Here is a 21,503-nt window from a genome sequence, read left to right as displayed (position 1 = left end):
GCTTTTGTGAAAGTTGACACCTGCACTGCAAGTATCTCAACCACTGTCGCCTGGGACGGAGACCGAAAATGAGGGACTGGGCACATGGGGCACACTGGGCTCATGTTTGTGGAAAAACCTTCCAACTGGGAACGTGGAAGGCTAAAACTCAAACCCATTAAATAATGAAAGAGACTTCTTTGGGACAGCTTGCTCACAAGAGATGTCTAAGTCTAGAAACAGACAGATTTTAGCAGTGTTTCTGACACTGAAGCAGGATGAGTCAGATTTTTCCGTGCAACATGCCACGTGGAGAATCCCGGTTACTAGTTGGGAATTGCAAAAATTTTATTAGGTTCGGACTTTATCGCCTGCACACCTGAGGAGGATCAGACCCAGGTGCAGCTCTTGCTCTCTGGCATCCCCGTCCCTCTCGCTGCCCCACCTGACACTCCTGAGGCGGCTGGCTGTCCGGGCGGGCGCTGAGGGCGCTGTGAGGGGAGCAGAACGCTGAGGGAGAAGCAGCAGCCCTGAGACGGGGCGATTCGGAAGCGGAAAGGAGGCGGGGCACAGCCGCAGCCCCCGAGATGCGCAGGACGAAGAGCTCTTTGGAGGGGCCGCAGGCTCCCTGCAGGCTTCCCTCTCCTTGGCTGCGCTTTGGCGGGAGCCCCCGGCAAAGGGCTGGAGGAGGCGCCTCGCAACAGATGGTTCAAGCCGGCTCCCGGCTCCTGGCGCGGCCCGCATTGGCCAGCGGCGCGGCCCGGGCGGAGGAAGGGCGGGCGGTAGCGGCGGCCCCGCGGCGGGAGCGCGGCGCAGCGCCCACAGCCCTGTTTGCTCGCCTCCCGCGAGGGTCCTGAGACTACCTCGGCTCTGGAACGTGCGTCGTCTCTCACGGCTTCAGCCGCCTGTGAGTGTGCGCCCAGCGGGACTGCGAGTAGCGCCTCATCCGCGCGCGGCCGACCGGGGCCGCCGGGACTGCTTCGGGGGCGGGAGGCCCTGAGGGCGCGGCTCCCGCGGCTGCTGCGCGCGCTTGGGGCGCGTGAGCAGGACCTGCCGCCTTCTCCGGTCTAACCGGTGGAGTAGGGACACGGGGAAAGGGATGAGGGGGTTCTCTCCCGGGCGGGAGCCGGGATCCATGCCGGGGAGATTTTTATCGCCTGTAAGTAAGGGAAAAACCCCGCTCCCATCTCCCACTCCCCCTTTCCTTTTATTCCAGTTTCGTCGATGCAGAGCCCGCTGTAGTAATTACCGGGTTTTGGTCCTCGCCGCTCAGTGGTGGTGGTGGTGGGGGAGGACGGGACTGTCAGATGGGTAGCTGAGATGCGGGGGAAATGACTTGCCCAAGGTCACTCTGTGAGGCACTGGCAAATAACTTGTGCTGTACTAAAAACTTCTTATTTCTAGCCCTGTGCTGGGCTCTTCAACAGCCCCGCAAGGCACCAGGCATAAATCTGGCTGAGCTGTAAGTAGGACTCTACTTAGCTACTTTTTTCTGTTGTTATTTTGTTTCAGAATTATGGATGTTAGAGCATGCAGAGGTGCAGCATCTGTGTCATCTCCCTTGTTTTCTCCATCCTTCAGACATGTGAATGAATGCATGCGTGATCATGCTTTTCTGTGACAAATGTTATATTCAAAGGAAATTAATGGTAAAAATACCATGTTTTTTCCTAAATTTTTGCCATGACAGTAAGTTTGGTTGGGTTTTTTTTTCTTGCTATTATTAGTGAATATCTTCTTATGCCATCAGAGAGTTGTGAAAAGCCCTTTATTTGGTTAAGTGGCAGCTGCATTCCAAAACTGATCAGCAGCGCAATAGCTTTTATTCCCAGTGCATGTGAGATATAAAGCATGGGTTCCATGCTTTAAGAACTTAAGCACTAGAGTATAATGTGGTTGAGTTCTTCAAAGGATGCAACTGGAGTAATTATTTTGGTGCTAACTATATACATAGTAGTTCTCTTTCCTTCCCTCTCTCTTCTGCAAGGATAGTTTCAATGAGTTTGCAAGAACACATTCTGTAGTTTATTCCTGCTAATGTTCAGTGTTTCTTTTGAATTTCTCATTATGTGAAAGTAAAACTGACACCTATGTGGGTATTTTTTAGATTAAAAGTATTATTAGTGTAGTCAGAGTCAGTCCTCTTCATAGACTATGATTAGTCCACGCATTTCATACAATGCAGCGAATGCAGTCCTATAGCAGCGAAACTTAAAGTGTACTGTTCAAAAGCTAAACTGTCCCTGCTGCTGTGTTAGTTTACCTTAGCCGCTCTTCTCGGTTTATGGTGGGGTAAGGAATATGAGAGAAGTTTAGAGAAGTGCTCAAAATATTAGTTTAAGTAGGACAGCTTTATTTTTAATCTGTATTAGGGAGTTAGGTGAATTCTGTACACTCTTCAACACAAATCATGGAGTTCAAGGCTAGGTTTCTGGTATCACAGGGTTTCTCTATCATGGATGTTTTCTTCTTTGAATGTGGAGGGGTTTGTATGTTTGTTGTAGTCTCATTCAAAAAATAGTGTTATTCTCAAATGTTTTAGTGGAATTTTTTTTTTCCCTAGACCTGCATAATTGGAAAAAAAAAGACACTTTTTATTGTGCTTATATTTTGGGTATATAATACTTGGTGGGTTTTTGGTGTGTTGTATTTGGTTTTGTTTGTTTTTTGTGGGGGTTTTTTTCATTAGATTGCTTGCAAGGAGTCTTATTTTGGGTAATTTCTAGTTGAAAGTGTTTGCCCTTGCTGCGTAAACTCATTTCATTAGTTTAGCCTTTCAGTACCAGCTTTTCCATCCCTTCTTTGAAATGGATAGCAAAATGTCTGTAGCTTTTTTTTTACCTAAGTAGCTGATATTATTTCATTAAAAAAATGTTAAGTTGGAATAGACAATGTTTTGCTCTGGCCATGTTTTGTTTTTGAAAAACAAGGTCTGTATTTCACTACTGTGACTTCCTTTTGAGCATTTCTGTTACGAGGATCTCAGGCTGGAAGAGTTATGGTTGCTTATCTACAAGCAGTAATTCAAACGGACTTGGTGATATCAAATTTGCAAATATAACTGATTTACGTCTATCGATGAGTAAGACCCTCTCTATTGTGAGAGAGGTGATCAAATAAAGCAAACACTTTTGCTGTGTAATAGAAATATGTATTCTTGAGATCCTAGATTTAATATCTAATCTCGAAAAGCTCTGGAACTTGGTCAAAATATATGTTTTCTCTTCCCTTCAAATTCACTTTTAGAAGTAATTAATTTGAATGCCAGATATCTCTAACTTAATGCTTTGTAGGTAGCGTAATATGTTTAAACTATTTTTAATAGTTGTAACTCCTCAGTGAAACACAGTATTTTTTTGCTTTTTTCCTCTTAACATGCTTCCCTTGGCCACCTGAAGATGTTGTCTTATTGTGAAATTAAGAATTGAGTGAAAGTAAAATCAAGAACTTCTACAAACCAGTCAGAGAATCTTGGTTAAAGATTTCAGTGAGATCATACTTCTGTGAAGAATGCTCCATGCCTTTGCCAATTTTCATGAAGAGTAGATAAAACTTGCTTTTTTGGTTGTCTCTTGCAGTATTCTTGACAGAAAATATTCTCATTTTTTATCAATATGCTGGGTCAATTTCTCAGGCTGAAGTGGACATCATAGAGAATGACATTAAAAATGGATGTTCCAGTATGCTTATGTTTTTGAGAATACCTTGTGTTTATTCTAGTACAAGCCATGATTTAATGTGAAACCTGAAAACCTTAATGGGTGGGGTTTATTTCATCTTTTTTTTTTGTTTGGTTGGGTTTTTTGTGTGTGGGCTTTTTTGTTTGGGACTTTTTTTTTGTTTGTTTTGTTTTGCTGTTCCCCCCCACTTCCCATTTATGAGTTTCTTATGCACTTGGATTTTGTTTAACTTTTGGAAATTGTCTGACTTTCTTCAAGTAGTTTGTTGCTGGTTAACGGCCTCTCCACTGCCTGTCCCCACCACCTTCACTTAAATGGTGTGTGGGAAGAAATTCTGAAATGATAGTAGAAGTTCAGTAAGGTACTTATAATCCTCAATAAGGGAGGATTTCAGTTAATTAGTGTCTGACCTCTGTAGGAAGAAAAAAGATGTGTAATATTTCTGAATTCCATAAAAATGCTATTCTAGTTTTCTTTGTTGTGTTGTATTTCTCTGTTTTCCAGCTTGGTTCACCTTCTGCAGTAAAATCAGAATAGCAGCTCTAAGTTCAGTGAGTTTAAGCAGTTAGTGGTGAAATAAGAGTTCTGATGAGTAATCATTAGTATTGATTAGCCATATTTAATGGATTGTTGGGAGAGAGTGTCAAAATAAAATTAATCTCTCAGCTATTAGTTGTTGCTAACCGGTATATAGTATTCTGAAATGAAGGTTGCAACTTTGTGGTGAGGGGTAAACAACTGTAAATATCAATACCTCACAAGAAATGACATGAATATTAGATGAAGTTTCATTACTCCTGAAAGACATGTTCAATTTAGAAATGGACAGCACCTTATTTCAAGTTCATGAAAAGAAAGCAATTGAATTGCCTGTCTTATTTGAAGATTTTAAGCAGCAGTTATTGTGAAACGCTGAAATTATTGGTCTCTGAGGTAGGAAGCACTGTAAACAGAGCGGTTCTACTATGATCTGACAGTTCTCGTAATCTCCGTGAGTGAGTCATTGACTATGATTCTCCAGTTTAATAGATTAAATCACTGTAAATAAGAACTTGTGATTTTCAGTAGTATTTGGAAAGGAAGATTGTGCGTCCATGCTGAGTTGTGTCAGAAGTTGATGCTATTTTCAGTCTGGAAACTGAATAAGGAAAATTTTTTATGGGTTTTTAGTATGTGAAGTCCTGATCAATTGACCTTATATAGATTTACTTAGATCTGCTAATGGATTTAGTATTTTTCTTCTGGATTCTGTCTTTGTGGTAACAATATTAAGTTCTTTATGCATCTTTTTTTGCAGTGTTATCCCTGCATGGTCTCCCAGAGTTTCTGCCATTCAGTGGATGGACAGAACACAAGTCATAAATGACAGGAGTGTTTCAGGGTGGGGCTTTTGTTGCTCTGTTTTTATAACTTTAATATAAGAATCCTAAACCCATACATTTTACTTCTGTGCCTAAAACACGCAGTCTGGGAAATCGCAGCTTGCTTCTAAGGAAGGTTAAGTTACCAAAATCTTAAGAGCTAAAGCTTCACTACTTCTTCAACAGCAAATACTAGGTAGGTGCATGATAAGAAAGTACTAGAACTTAATTTTTTATTTTCCCTTGCCTTACAGTACAGCAGCATTTGAAGGACTTCCTAAATAATTGGACTCCTTTATGTCAACCTTTCTTTATCAGAGGGAGAAGTAATCAGTGTAGAAGACTTGAGTGGCTTAGAGAAAAATTATGTTTCTGCTCCTAAAAAGCTTTTTTCAAAAGATAATATGTGCAGAGACAAATTACTTTACAAATGTAACTTAGTTGTGCATACCAAAGGGTGAGGCAGTATAGTTGCCATTGAAGACAGCACTGCAATGTGTCTTCTGCCTTCTAATTCACTGGGTAAATCTTAGGCTCTTTTTGGGCATCTGGCAGTATCATGGATGTGATGGTTTCTGTGGTCCAACTGGGGTCTTCTGACTGCTCCAGATCCTAGCATACTGATGAAAGTGGAGGTATCTGTAAGAGTGTAGATAAATGAATTCTAACTAGTCCATCCAAATCTCTGTCAAATGATCTGTCTTTAGTTGCACTTGTCTGATAGTCTAACTATTAGATCAAAGCAATCATTAAAAATTCTATTGAATTACCTTGCCTGTTATATTTGCATGGGTTATCTTCTCTGTGCTGTCTGCTGGAGAACAGACTTGCAACCAGTGGAGCGTAGATATGGTGAACCTGTAGGTTCTGTAACTGCTCACAGTATGATATTAATGGTGTTAAATCAGCAACATCAGCAATATTAATTGATTTTCTTATTCAGACTGTGACATTTGTTTGGTAAAATGATTGTTAAACATGTGCAAACATACTATGTGCAGTAAAGATCTTTGGGCCCTGACAAATGATAAATGAGAAAATTACAGGTTGTAGAAAAATGTGAATATTCTTTGGGAATCTGTCCTCTGGCAAGACAAAAATGTTCCCCTCTAAGCAATGAAGGATTCATTATCTCTTTTCACCTCCCTAAAAAATGCTGAAGACTATTTTACATACTTAACATGTATGCTGTTGTCTTCCTTTCTTTCAGGCACTGCTGTTGAATTGGGATTTGTCCTGGTTTTGTTAGGCAAGTAGTCCAGCCCTTCACTGTAGGAAAGTGTTGTAGCTTCAATTAGCTCCTCCTGTAATCATCTTCAAAATTTTGAGACTGTCTTATGTTTTTATTTTTAACAGTTTTAGTTCGTTAAGTCCTTTTCCATCAGATGGCTACACATAGTACTAACTTACACGTTTAATTGATGAATGCATTAAGCATGGCTTTAGGGAAGGCCTTTAGGGAAAGGCTTAATCTAATTTCAGATAATCCTTGTGCTAGACACAGGAAGAGTAAAAGTCAGAGTAAGGATTTGTAGTGTCACGTTGGAGTACTAATATCACTATCTATAGAACATAAAAGCTTCAACAATATGATGCATTTAAACTAGCTTATTACCTAGTACAATGCTTAAGTTAATTTTATATCTTCTGCACCAGTGTTCTAAAGTGTCACTGAGTACTGTATTTCAACCACTGCTGTTTATCTCATTAAAGGTACAGCTGAAGTTACCATGCTGTCAAATAAAGCTAATAAAGCTAAATTGTAAGCTCATCCTGCTTTTATCTTGTAATATGGCTGCAGTTTGAAAAGAACCAGACAGCCTTGATAGTTACTGTCATTTTCAAAATTACAAAAATAATTTTCAGATACTTCAAAATTTTTCGTCATTCTTTGCAAGAATGGAGACATTACAAGCAATTAAGTTATATTAAATTTAGAAAAGAATTAATGAAAGATTTAACTTTTAACTAGCAAAAGTATCTTTCTTCCCTTCCTTTGGAAACTAGATTTGCCAATAGCAACCCTATAGGTTTATTAAAGACCTATTAAAAAAACCCCAAACAACAAACAACCCAAAAACCTATACACAATACAAAACCAGAAGTCAATTTTTTTCAAAATTGAATGGATCAGTCCCACTGAATAGGATGTCTGATACCTCTGCTCTTGAATGTTTGTTTTGCAAATTTTTCTAGGATATGAATCCCAAGTTAAGGCGTGTAATACGATGTATGCTGAGATAACTAACAGCCAAGTGCAATCTGATATTTTCATGGTTATTTGAATGCAAATCTGTTGGATACAAACAAGTTCTAAATGTTTAATCTATTTAGTATTTCCAGTTCGGGCAATGTTTGTACTATTGGACTTCTCACGTTAGAGCTGCTGAGGTATTTTGTTCATAAGAGATTGTATTCAGACAAAATACTTATATAAGTGTTACTTAGGTTCTGATCAAACTCATTAAAAAACTAGTGTTTTGTGTTTTTTCTTAACCCACAAAAATTTCTTTTAGACTTGGGTATTAACTACTTCCTTGCCAACCCTGTTTTGGGAGGAAACACTTACTTAAATATTTTCCTGTGTACTTAAAAAAAAAAAAAAGCAAAAACCAAGACTGTGTATGATGTTAACTATTCAGTATTTATGCATGTATTCGAATACTTAGATCCAGAACCAAATAAGTTGTATGCATGTGTGTGTGTTTACACTGTACTTTCTTTTGTCAAAATAATGTGAAATTAGTTAAAGGTGGTATGAATCATGACAGACTTGGTGCCCTGGTATCTAAGATACATCAGCATGCTGATAAGTTACTTGCTTTCCTGCTGTGAGAACTGGTTGCTGTATTTGATTCTCTAGCTGAATACAAACTAAATTAAATCTGCAGTGACCTATATTGTGCTCTAGCTAATGACCCAGTTAACCTCTGGTTAATTTTCTGTTTCTTGATGTCCTGGGAACAGGGACATGTTTATTTCAGTTACCGCAAACCTTTAGAAATGCGCCACTGGCATTTATTATTCCAGAGCTCTGTGTTTTAACAGAAATTAGCTAATGGGCCATGGGGGTCTGCAGAAGTTGTAGAATGCCAATGAGGAGCTTTCTTTCATTTTTCCTCCACCCTGATTTACATGTCTAAGCTTTTAGCTTTTCTTGATTTTGTTTTTGTTTCTTGAATATTGATCTGTCTCCTGTGGAGGAAACAGACTATTTGCTTAAAGTGCAGGAGGACATTAATGCTGGCAGCTTTCCAGGAGCTCCCCTCATTTTCATGCTTTAAATTAAACTAGAATCAGTACAGATGTTGGTAGGAAAGTTTGCAACTGATCCAATTCTATTATTGCACGGCTGTGTTATGCAAATAAATCTGAATATAACCATAAAATAATAATGAAGGTCTTGTCTAAGGGCAGATCTGAATACCACTTTTCTGATGCAAATGGGCATCTCTGGCACCTGGGTGGGCTCATCTGTGAAGTATGTGCTCTTCTTAAGGAAGTGAAGTTACACAACAATCAGCTGAAAAAGGCAAAATGATTGTTCACAGCCATTCGTAGTAGCAGTTCATACTGTCTGTGCACAGATCTATTAAGTAATGCATAATCCAGAATAACCTGAGCATTTTCTGACAATTAGAACATCGAGTGCTTACAGGGCGAGGCCTTGAGAAACAGCTGTTCTAGTGCCAATCCTTTCTGCTCTGTTCCTTGAAGTTTTTACCACAAATTTCCTTTGGGGAATAGATCCTTCCTTATTTTTTGTTTTGCCTGTGGCAGCAACAAGAGCAGCTAGAAACAACTTACTGAGTGCTCTGCAAAAAAGCAGACGGAAACAGTTCTACATCAATCCTGAGTCCTGTGTTGGCCATGTAGACAGATGGGTTTGGCAGGGGAGTGGGGAATTTTGGCCTGTTACAGGACACTTGTTCAGACACTTGTTTTATTTTGGGACTTTGTGTGATGTAGGAATTGCTTCTTGATGATCATACGTTAAAAATATGCAATATCAAGAGGCGCAGGAGAAATTTCCATGAACAAATTCTTGGGAACTTAGTCTGTTCAGTCAGGTGGCTTAGAGCACCACACCAAATAAGCAGCGTCTTTGCTCAGTGTATATCTTGGGTATGTTCTGCAGTTTTGCTAGAGATCAGCTACTTCCACCAGCTGGGCAGTACTGGCATTCCCTTTTATCTGTCCTTATATCTTTGTTACCTGTAAAACATACCGAACGTAATAAAAATATTCCTGAGACAGGACTGTACAAGCTTTATCGCTTGCTGTGAGACCACTGCCATCCAAATTGGACTTCACATATATTCTAACTGGTGGTTAAACCAGTTTTTTTCCTCTGTTCTAAGAGCTTGTATGTGAAGGATCCACCACATTGTATCCTACTGTGCACTGCAGCCCTTCTCCTTTTTGTGAGGGGGGGGAAAAATGTGTTTCTGTAGAAATAATACTGAAGTTGTGGTTTGTTATGTTATTTGTTACAATGTGGCTTTGTGCCTAAATTTAAATGATGAAAATGTATCCTGTATTTTCCTGGGGTTTTTTTTTTTGTTTTGTTTTCTTATGGCAGCAGAAGTAAAATAGCAACCTCTGTCTTGTTTTGGTTTTCTTGAAAATTAGGTTGAAACAAAAGGAATTTTAAGTTGTGAGATATTAAATCCGTCTCTCTTTACTGACTGGAGCATCTTGAAAATGGGAACTTTTTCTATCAGTCAGCAGAGAGTACAGGGAATTCTATGTATAAAAGGAGCTACAGTGCCCCACAGCTTAGTCTCTGGTCTTTTCTTTTTGTGAGCTTATTCTGTCAGGGTCTGTTAGTTTTGGTATTGTTAGCTGTTTAACAGGATTTCAGACTCGGTGGTGGTCTCCATGGGTCCTTTCCCTATTTCACCTCTGAGTATTCCTACTGCTAGAGGAGAAAACCAGCTGTGACTGAGAAGATTGGAATTACACACAGTGTAATTCCCTTATTCATAAATTCATATGGGAATTGCTTCTCTTGGTTAGTGGTTGAGAAGAACCAGATTGCAAGCTTTTGAAAGAGTAGGAATATGCTTTTCAGATATTTCAAATCCTAAGCTCAGTGATATCTCTTTTGTGTCTTCTCTTGTGTTTAAAAAGTAATCAGTGAGAGAAGTGATTCCTGTATAGATATATCTGATGTTTCTGTTAATTTGTACAGAGTTGCTGCTATTAAGCCAAGAAGAACTATTTTAGATCAAAGGCTGAATCTGAATTCCTTCAAGACCAGGTAAGAAGAATATACTGAGTTTATTGTACTGTGTTCTGGATAATGTTCTCATGTGGTATGTGTTCAGATTAAGTTTTGTGAGTAAAAATAATTTTGCCCTGTTGTTGATGGGGCAATCTGATATCATGCATTCATTTATCGCAAGTAATTTCTTGACAATTTCTCACATTGCAATGAACTGTGATTAACTTTTTAAGGTGAAGGTATGGAAGCATGAGAAAGACAGACAAAGGAAAAAGTCAAAACATTTCTGAACTAGTATTTTAGAAAGAAATTTTAGAAATGCTCTTCACTGAATATGACTCTCATATAATATGTGCATTTGCAAAAAGGGAAAATATTTTAAAAAATATTTTGAATTATCACCAAATTATCACCTGGTTTAAATATGAGCTGTCTCCTTCCAAGCTGGGTTCTGCTGAGGTAGCATTTTGTCTGACCTACTAAATCCATCCAGTCGGCCTCTTAGGGAGATGGGCATCTCTGATGTCTCTGCTAATGGCGAGTGCAACAGGGATACCCAACTGCAATGGAGAGATGTCTTTATTACATTAAGTTGGAGAAGTTACTAGGGAAACCTGGAGTACTTCGTGACTTCTTTAATAGCTCCATTTTCTGCATTAGAAGTCTAGAAGATGCTGCAAATATCATCCACTCACCAAAGCATGTGCTAGAGAGGATAAGGAGACCATGTGGCTCATATGGAGATCTCTGCTGTTACAGCCAGTTTGGTTTTATGATATTACTGTGTTGCTCCTCTAGCAGAGGTGGCCTGTATGATGGCCTGATATAGAAGAGAGGCAGTGACTCAACCTGAAAAGAGAGAGGAACCTGATTTGAATGCAGTGTAGGATGCAAAACAGGGGTCCTGTGAGCTCTTTGGTTTGGTGTGGCTGGATGCTTGTTGTTTACTATGTGAGGGGATCAAACTGAGTCCTCATGTCATCTGTAGATGGAAGGAAGGTGCTTAAGGTGGTTATGGCTGTCTGGAGTCACTGGTAATGACTAGATTAGAGTTAGCCAAAGACTGCTGATTTTAGTATTGACTTTTTTCTTGCTTGAATTTATGTGCTGTTTCATTGATTGCTCCCATTCTCCTTCACTAGCTTTGCTTCAGCTTTTGCTGGCTTCAGAGAGTTATTCTGGTTGAAACTTTGTTTTGTACTTACTAATTTGGCCATCAAACATAGTTTATCCTGGTGCCTAGAAAGGAGTTGTAGCTGAAATTGCTGGAAAGGATAAGTGGTGAGAGGAGACCAGAATGTCTCTTCTGTTCAGTTATTCACATAGAATGGGTGTGGTGGTTGGTATGGTTGGTATGAAGGTAGGAGCAGGGAACTTTGTGCATTTTATTTTGGATTTATTGTTTGAATTCAAATGAAATGGTTATTTTTGATCATAACAATGAAAATTAAAAACTACAAACAATCTGTTCTGCCTGCTATTAGCATCTTTGAAGCTTAATTCCTTTTTTATTCCCCTGTAATTTTTTTCTGTGTTGTGTTACAGTTTCTTGCTACTGCCATTAGTTTAGAAAGTAGCTGCCTTTCCTTGACGGTGTGTTGCAGAGAATACTGTATTCCATGTTGTCCACAAATTGTTTATGAAAATATTACTGGTAACAAATTTCATTTGTCTTTTTTTCTTCAAATATTATTTTATCTAGGCCACAGAATAAAATAGTTATGTAAATAATTTAGTATCAAGCTTTTGGGAGCTCTGCACTGGGTCTTAAAATGTAAGCACATTCCAATTTAAACTAAAACTTAGAAATAACAAATTAATGAAAAATAACAGACCCTTCCTGTAGAAAAATATCTGTAACTGGTTTTCTATTTTGGAAGAAAAATGTCTGTTCAAGTTGGAACAACATTTGTGAAAACTGCTGCAAAATACATTAGATATTTGTTAATGTCCAAAGAATAATGTTGACATTTTCCCCCAAATATACCTTTTTTCTTAAAAATTTTTCACAATAAAAGCGTCATACTCTGTATTACATATTTATGTCAAAATCAATATGCAAGGCATGTGATTAAAATACGAACACAGTTGGTATTTGAACATCAGTTTCTACTGAGGCTGTTCCTACACCACTCTGTACACTTCAAGGCAATTAGTGGCAGTGTTGCAATCCTTCAAGAAAAATTAATTATCGCTGCTGATTCCCAGTTCCCATGCTTCCTTCTTAACCCTGTTTTCTGATAGCCCAGCAGGTTTGGAGAGCTGCTGTTTGTTTATACAGAATATTTCATTGCTTTGAGGGGAGGATGTGAGCATTTAAAAATTCAGCAGATGTTTCAGGTTGCTTACAGCTTAAGCAGCTCTTTCGTTTTGAGTGATTTATTTAGTTGGGCTCTCACTGACACGTTAGCAGCTTGCAGAGACTGTAGGCATGTGAAGAAAAGATCCTAATTTGTCAGCTTGAGAGAAGGGGAGTTTTGTAGTCAGAAAGAAAAAAACATCTTTTCATTTTGTGGGTCTGACATGTTGGCTATTCCCAGGTACAGTACTGAAAGAAAGGTGGCTATCAGCCATACATTTGTGATTAGAGACTGAAAAGTGGAGAAGGAGTGAGTATGTGAGGTTAAAAGAAGGTAGCAGAGATTAGAAAAGAATATTTCTTCTGAAAGACATGAGAGAAGGTACATCTGTGCACATTTTGTGCTTTAGAGGGAGAAGTAGAGGGAGTTGCCAGAACTGTGAGAACTGCAAATATGAATATGGAGCTGAGCTTTCACCCAGCTTGAGAATAAGATACAAATGTTAAAAAGAAATAAATGATGTTAAAAAGAAATAACTGCAGTACTAAGTAAGATATGAGTGTAAAGTCTATACCTCTTAACTGACTCAACTGCTATGATAGTTCACAACAGTAGGAAGTTTGTCAGGCGTAGGGCACAAAAAATAATTCAAAATTAGTTTGACAATAATGCTGAAGTCATTATATGTAGACCTCATCTGCAGATGTAAATTGATAATTTCTAGAATTCAAAAAGGATGATGGATGTCACCTGTGTAAGTTGGCATGTTTTGGCTGAACCGGTATTATCAGGGTGATAAAGGATTTCGCCTTTTTCCAAAATATTGCATCTTGGCACTTGGAGTGAGTACGACAAGAGCAGGATTAGATGATGCTCCCATTGAGATAGTGCTTTTTTAATCGCCTATCCAGAAACTGGTTGCAGTTCGAGTGGGTGATGCTTGTCTCCATGGATAGCAGTACGTGCTATTGGCATACTTGTAGAACATGATTCAAGTAATGCTAATGATAGATGTCTGTAGTTGCTATTTGTATAAAATTACATTAAATAATCTTAGTGTAATTCCCTAATTATATTTTTGACCCAGTCTGATTAGCTCAGTTGGTTAGAACATGGTGCTAGTAACACCTTGGTTGTGGGTTTAATCCCTTCTAGGCCATTTACTTGAGAGCTGGACTTGATGATCTTTGTGGGTTCCTTCCAACGCAGAATATTCTGTGACTGGCAAAAGTATCTTCATCTTGCACTTACAATTGCTTTATATATAAATTAACTTTACACTAATAATCCAGACCATATTCTAGAAAAACCCAATTTGAAACCAACTCTGTGTACTCTTGCATTATGGAAAGATGCTGAGATTTCTGAACAGCTGTCCTTTGACTGTATTGTAACCACAACTAAAACTGAATGTCAGAACATTCATGTTCTTTTACTCGTGATCTTTTGCTATAGCCTTATTATAACCTAAGCTCTTAAAATTAGTATTTTATATTCTTTTGCCAACAGAAAGAGGGCTTCAGCAGCTGAGGGCTTCTAGATTTACTTTTAAGTTCCAGAGGAAGGTATGCAGGTATAGCTAAAAGGACCCTGAATGCTGTTCCACCCTACTTGTCTGTTTTTATCAGCCTTTCACCTTCCTGGCTGTTAGAAATAATTAAAGCAAATTAGTTCCATGGCTCTAATAGGAGAAAGGAAGCAAGTTGAAGACCTATGACATGTCCACTCTTTATTTGTGCCAGTAAATTTTTGGAGCATTTTAGATGAGTTCTGAGGATAGCATACAAGAATAAAGTTCACTATAGGCTAGTTAAAAATTTGTAGTGTTTCAAAAATTCTTTAGTGGGTGCTTGGAAATTGAATGATGATATATGCATTGCCACAGTACGTTTTGCTTTTCAGTTTATCTTTCATTCAGTCATCTCATATATTGTGTCTTTAAAGAGAAAGGGTCAATTAAAGATGACTGGGACAAATTGCACTGTCAGTGGCACTTGTACAGGTAAATCTATTTGATTGCTTAACTGAGTGCACATTTGTTGTGTAAGAATTACAGTTATTACTGTGCTTGAAGGCAATCGTTTTAATGTTTTCATCCCCTATGAAATATAGTACTTACATCAATAACAGAAATATTTGTCCTCTATGAAATATAGTACTTATATCAATAACAGAAATAGCGAATTACATCCAGGATCTTTAGTCCCGTTCAGTACACCACTGAACCCAGCAAGGGGTGACTATTCTTAAAGTAATCTGCAACAGTGTTACAGTGAATTCCAAGTAAGAGTACATTAAATCCAGCATATATATTTTCTACTGAAGTAGCAGGCAACTTAGCCATTGCATTTTTTTTCCATTAATTTCTAACCTTGTCGATGTTGAACCTTTCATCTGGCTTTCATTCCCCATAAAAGGGGAAATATGATTTGTTACAAAACTGACCTTTGTAACACATCTTTAATGGGTTTTGACTCACTTGAGAAGAGAAAGTATTCTAGTGCAGTGTGAGGTTCTACTGGGTAAATTGAGTGGATTAAACTGTGCACATTTAGAAGCACACACAGGTTGTAGGCTTACTTAATGTTTCTTTGTCCATTGGACAGAGATGAATGGGCCAATGTGCTTAAAAAAAGTTATCAGGGAGACTACAGTGTGATGTTCTAGACCAGAAAGATGCTTGGCTTTGGAAGAGAGGTGGAAACAACTGGCAGAAAGAGTTTTATGGTTTTGATGGAGTGGGTTGAAGGTAATAAAAAATGACAGTAAAAACAGGGACTAAACGTTACAGGGCTATGGATCAATGTAAGTTGTACTAAGCGGAACACTGGAATATGATTTGTGAAGCATCCCTAATACTGGCAAGGGGATGAACTAAATAATAATCTAATATGGGACAAACACAGTTATGGTTATACCCTTCATTTTGGGCTATCTGTAGAGCTGAATAGAGATTATTGATAAATAGTTTTTCTTTCTGCTTTATTTTCTTTGTGCCCATGAGCTTTGCAAACATGTTTAAATAAAAAGCTGAAGTTGATCTTATGCACTGACTCAGGCTTCACACCTGAGTTTTTATGCTGCCTTCTAATACTACTGTGGCGAGCACAGACCTTTCCCGTAAGAATTCTTTCTCTCTTCTTCCTGTGTTTTATGAACAGAGATAAAGTTTGGATGTTATTAAAACGGTCTCTTGAGATATGGACAGTTCAAACTTGGCCAATTAGCCTAGGGGAAGGTTTTGAGCTGACCAATCCTGGTGACTTTTGAAAGTCTATATAAATTGAAATTAATTAATAAAAATAGACATTTTGCCACACTGAAGACTAGACTTCTTCTCTCTGCTAGCAGTTCAACAGTGACATACTACCTCAGAGGTGGCATTCATGTATTTCTGAGAATATCTGTGTAAAAGTATAGGCCTTGTTGAAGTGTGTAACCTCCATATTTGTTAATTTTAGATGGATTTTTCCCTTTCGAGGCATCTGAGTATCTTCATAAAGCAATGTCTGTGAAGCTATAATTAATTGTCAAATTTCTACTGCTGACATCTGCACTGCTCCAAAACATAAAAATGATCTCTTACCTGTAATGTCATGACTTGTTTCCTTGAACAGTAATTGATGTCAATTATAGATGATGTCTGTGAACTTGAAATTGTGGTGTTTATCTGCTAAGGACCTTGAGAGTGTGATCTTCTAACTCAGCTACAGCAGTATAGATTCCATGTGTAGTGCAAAAATTGTCTAGGGACATAAATTACAGCAATTAAAATTAGCTAGAGGAGAGAGAATGATGCATTATTAATTGGCATAGTCATTAACGGGTGGAAAAGAACCTAAAAGAGATACAATGTCAATACTCAAGCGTTAAAAGTGACAGGCAGTGTGCAAAGACCAGTGATTGTATACAAAGCCTAAGGTCATTAAGACACAGGCAGTTATAAAATAGCGGAATTTTATAACTGTGGATTAAGATCACTACAACATACTAACAATAGTTAAAAAGGAAATTTTCTAAGAATGGTGATGTTCAGATGATTACTGTGAAGGCTGGAATAGTTGTGCAATTAATTTCTACCTAAAGAATGTGTAGCACTTTATTTTATGGAAGTTGGAAACAACAAAGAATTCTAAGGAAACCCCATCTTTAATTTGGCAAATTTAAGCAGAAAATTAACATTTTTCAACATTAAATATAATAATCACAGTTCATATAAAGAATAAATTCTGGTACCCTGAAGAATGAAGATTTAATTAAGAGTCTCTTTATACCTCAGAAACAAAGTCTTGCCTGTGTCATGCTGAGAAATGCAGCAGTCTGAGTAAAAGGCTCGTGGTAATGTTGCTGTACATCAGCTACTTAATTATTCATAAAACTTCTTGTCAGTGAGTTTCAGTGATTTACCTACCTCAGCTAATTTGCTTTATTGGAAATAATTATTGTTTTGTAAAATAGTTCACTTACAGTCCTATAAATGCAGAAAAAATGGGGAAAAGATCTCTCTTTCATGAGAGAGCAGTTTTAATAATTGATTTGCAAAGCAAAATAAAATTCAAATACTGGAGGTGTTAGGACAGTAATGTACTTGTTTTGACAACTAATGGGATGATATATGTCTACTGGGTGGAGAGTTAAAACTCCAAAGCAAACATCTCAATTTTTCCTCATCTAAGGGAACCTTGGGAATTTTTTGCTTTAAAAACTTGCCAGTGGTTTCCTGTTCTACTTGCTAAGAATTCAGATTTCTAATTCATCTTGCTGTCTACTCTCAAGTTTAAACACTGAATGTGATTAGGCTTGCTGAACAGATGTCGAATTCAATGGTCTCTGTTGATTCAGAGAATCTGAGTAGTGTCAGAGTTCAGTTACTCTGCTTTCAGGAAGGCCTCCTGTTGCCAAAATGAGCTTTCTTTTTTCTCTTTCCAAACTGCATGCCAGAGTCTGCATCAGCATGCAACTGGACTCTAGAAAAGCATGTATGTATAGCCACTGAAAGAGCAATACAAACGTGCAGCTACATCTTCTGTAAGCCACCTGTGCATTAGTTATTGTGATAGCAGGTTAAGGGGGGCTGCCTGTTTGCCTATATTAGACAGGTACCTTTTTGCCTATATGAATGTTTTTGACCAGTTAGTATCCTCCTGGGTACAGAGAACGAGATATGCCATGACTCTTGTCTGTTTAGCCTTTGAGCAATGGTTAAAATCTGTCATGTAAGCTCAGAGACAGCAAGAGCAAGGCCAGCTTTTTCTGTGTTCGGTGTAGTAGAGTGTGCTTGTTCCAAGTTTAATGATTCAGCCATATCACTCTGAAATGGCCTAATTATATCCAGCACTTATTATTTTAGCTTTAGATACTTTGCTGTTACATTTTCGAAACAGCGTTGGTTTGAATTAACTGTTCATTAGTCAGAGTGGAAATCTTATGATGCAGTGTAGTTTATTATTCGTTTTGTTCTCTTGGGATGTTTAAGTCATTCAGTGCATGATGCCAACCAGAAATTGTGGAATTCAAGGTCTCTGGGGCCTAAGTAACTAACAAACATCCACTATTCTATTCCTGTCTTCCATTAATATTGCTGCTCCTCTTTTCAGACTGTTAGGCTGTGTGAGCAACTCATTGCCTGGAGCTGTAATGATGTCAATCATTAGAATTGAACCAGAATGGTGAATACTTGTTTTAAGTCATATAGGCAAATAGTTTTGGCTCCTATTTTCAAATGATGTTTGATGTTAAAAAAAGGAAATATGTGCCCACGATCTCAGCTATGTTCTACTCTGCTCCTTTGGCTCAGATTTCCTGCAATGCAATGTAAAATCAACTGCATAAAACCCAAGCAACCAAATGCTTCATTACTTAAACACTAACATATTTTATACAAAATAGTAGTCCAGATTAAACTGGTTTTACTGGCATTTTACTGCTGCTGATTGGTGTGAGCACTGAGCATTTTGCTTTAATTTCCTAAAATTATGAAATGTAGCATGTAAAGAATCGAATTATTATTACAGTGTAGTTATACTCCACAGCATCTGACTTTGGCACTGCTTTGCCACAGTATCAGAAAAGCAGTTGTTGTCAGCTTGTGGACTGTTTTTTTTCTGTTAGTGGGGAACTGAAAATCATGCATAACATAAATTGGTAAGATTATTAAGATGAAGACACTTCTATTTTGAAAATGAAATATATAAAGGTTACTTATGTGCTACAATGATTAGTGAGAAGCATTTGTTTTATCGATACTGTTTTTTAACTGGGGTGGGGACAGAATAAGGAAAAATTATAGAGAAATTTGTCTTCTTTTGGTCAGTATTTGGTGAGCCGTAACCTTTTCATCAGGTTGCTTATAGCTGGGGAGCCAGCTGTTCTTCCCTGCCATTTCCACAAAACGCCTGCACTGAAGTTGGTCACAGCATTAGTGTGAGCTAGTCTGGCTATCCAGACAAAGTAAAAGACCTCATTAAATGACTTCATTGAAGTGAGATTGGAAGGTGATGCTAAACTTTTGCAATGCCTGCCAGAATGGTTGTGTATTGCAGGTATGAAGCACCATGTTTCTGTTTGAGTAAATAAGAGGCCCTACTGTTCAGAATTGCTGTAAATAATGATAATACTAAGAATGAAAGAGATATCAAATAAGGTCTTTGTAGATAGATGAAAAGATAAGTTTCATTTAATGTTATTTGAAACCACAATTCTGATAACAATTACAGGATACTGTCTTACAGTTCTCTTGACAACAGACCTCAGGAAATAGAGCACACATTCTTGTTACAGAAGAAACAGGGATTATCTCCTGTAATCACATTGCTTGCTCTCCCTTATATTGTAAGAACTTTGGAATGTGTTAATGTCTCTTTGAGCTTTTTCTCACAGTTTGACGTAGTTGAATTTTGAGAAAAGACTATACAGTAGTTTACTAGGAAAATGAAAAAAAGACTTTGAAAAAAATATTGTCATTTTTTTCTGTGTATTTTAAGAACTGTTCTCATGTGGAGCAGGGACACAGTTTGGCTTGAGGATGTTGGGGGTCTTTCTGATTTAACAACCTTGTTCAAGCATGAAAGCTAAAACTGAGGTTGGTTATATGATCCATAGTTTCATTTGTGTGCCTAGCAGCTTTCTGGGGGCAAAAAGTACAACCCAACAAAACAGTCCCATTTTTTTTGGTAATTTCATTTTCTCTTCTTTTTGCTTTTTCACCAATTAGTTTTTGCATATGCTGTCCTTAATAGTGAACCCAGCAAAGCAGAGTTCAGAAGGCCTTTCCATTAATTGTTCTGATTTGCCAAGACATTGAACACCCCCAAAAATACAAACCTTGTATTTAGTTATTGCATTCTCTTTGCTGAAGCATTTGTGAAAATATTTTTTGATTATACAATTAATGTCAGTGGGCTCTACATGAATTACAGTGTATGAACAATAGCATTTCCTAAATTTTAATGCTTTCCCTTTCACTTTATACTTTCCTTTTTGATATAAGAGCTTGTAAATGTTATTGATGTTTGATTAACAAAACTGTAATTTTATTTTCCTGTGTTGTACTTACATGAAAATGTAGCAGATTGTGAGAAACTGCAATACGGAGAACTTGTAGGTATAACAGGACAAGGCTTTGAAAATTTACTAGTAATTTGTGTGTATGGTACAGTCTTGAAATACTCAACTTTAAATTTTTTCCAAAGGACCCTCTCTTCCTGACAGTGTCTTGCCAGACAGATGAAAATCTGGCCAGGTGAGTTGCCCCATGCTGATTGCGCATATGTAGGCTTACGTGTACTATGTTTAAAGACGCATCATTATTGAGTTTCCTTTCTTGAGCTTGTTGTATCACGTATCACATTGTAAGTGGTCAACCTCACTTTCATAAACAGTTTATCAATGACCTTCATTCAGTTAACAAAGCTAGGGAACACCAGCTCCCCTGCAGTAGTGTCACCTTTCGTATCAGAACTACTTTACCTGCATTCTTCGTGCCAGATTAAAGTCATGCTGTGGATGATACCCCTTGCAAATTTCCATTCCATTTATGATAAAAAAAGCTATATTGGAATGTTTGCAGCGGCCTTTGCCAAAATACATTATTTTAATCACTAGGAGGAGATACTAGAGAGGTCACTGGCATGTGACCTGACCTACTAGTGCATAGTAGGTGTAGTGTAAACAGTTACTGGCAACTAAGTGCTGTAGATGCAGCATACATGACAGACTTTTGATGAGAGTTTTACTGGTCCATGTAGTTTGGTCTTGAGAATATCTTTTGCCAGTGTGTTACACATTTTAATAATGCAATATGCAGAAAAAAGTAAGCACATTAATGAAACATATTGCTTGATAATTTCATTTTGTTTCCTCTGGCTCTCATATTCTACACTGCAGTTAGTGGAATTGGGGTGACATAACTTAGGATAAACAGGACAAAACATGATGTCAAGGGTCAGAAAAAACTGATGCTGAGAATTCCTGGAAAAGAGCGAGAGGAGCTTGAGCTCTTTTATTTTTAAGTCCACAAATCCTGCTTTTAGTTGCTCCTCTCTAACTGGGTTGTACAAGGAGCTGCACAATTTCAGCCACTCTTATGCTTGCTTTTTTTTATTTTTCCTTTTCTGCCTCTCCTCTAAAATATGAAACCAATGTTACTGCTGCTGATATGGAGTTGATAACTGTACTTATACCTATTGTTTATTTCATAATTTGCTAGATATTGTAGGGTTGGGGTATTGTAGAAATTAAGGGTTTGTATGCACTTTTTAAAGGTAGGAATGGAGTTCTTTGTCTTTCTTAAAAATACCAGGTTTTTGGTAAGCGGAGAAGAAGCCAGCTATCAAACTATTACATTGTGTGTTGTTCTTGTTACAGTTGCTAGTGGAGGGCTGAAGTGATGCTTCCTCTGAGGGAAAAGTTTTACAAGCAACTGAGAATCTACTTGAGCCAAATTACATTATCTGAC

At 37.9% G+C, this 21,503-nt stretch overlaps 1 protein-coding gene across 6 annotated transcripts in view; it reads left to right on the top strand.

The window, feature by feature from the left end:
• The first annotated feature begins 601 nt into the window (after positions 1–601).
• Positions 602–21,503, top strand: part of SULF2 (sulfatase 2) — an 81,490-nt gene continuing 60,588 nt past the window's right edge. For 3 of the 6 annotated variants that reach the window (XM_085079382.1, XM_085079381.1, XM_085079387.1), the window contains exons 1-2: positions 762–890; positions 1,492–1,628. In XM_085079382.1, the coding sequence (XP_084935508.1) occupies positions 1,569–1,628 (60 nt within the window). In that variant the 5' untranslated portion in view covers positions 762–890; positions 1,492–1,568. Of the gene's footprint in view, positions 891–1,491; positions 1,629–10,214; positions 10,284–21,503 lie in introns of all 6 variants that reach the window. The other 3 variants (XM_085079384.1, XM_085079385.1, XM_085079389.1) reach the window with 3 other exon arrangements.

This window comes from Lichenostomus cassidix, chromosome 20, assembly GCF_008360975.1.
Source record: "Lichenostomus cassidix isolate B80296 chromosome 20, HeHo_3.0, whole genome shotgun sequence".
In the NCBI taxonomy this organism is placed as follows: domain Eukaryota; kingdom Metazoa; phylum Chordata; class Aves; order Passeriformes; family Meliphagidae; genus Lichenostomus; species Lichenostomus cassidix.
Note: the sequence above shows the minus strand (reverse complement) of the source record. Positions and strands in the feature narration are given on the sequence as shown.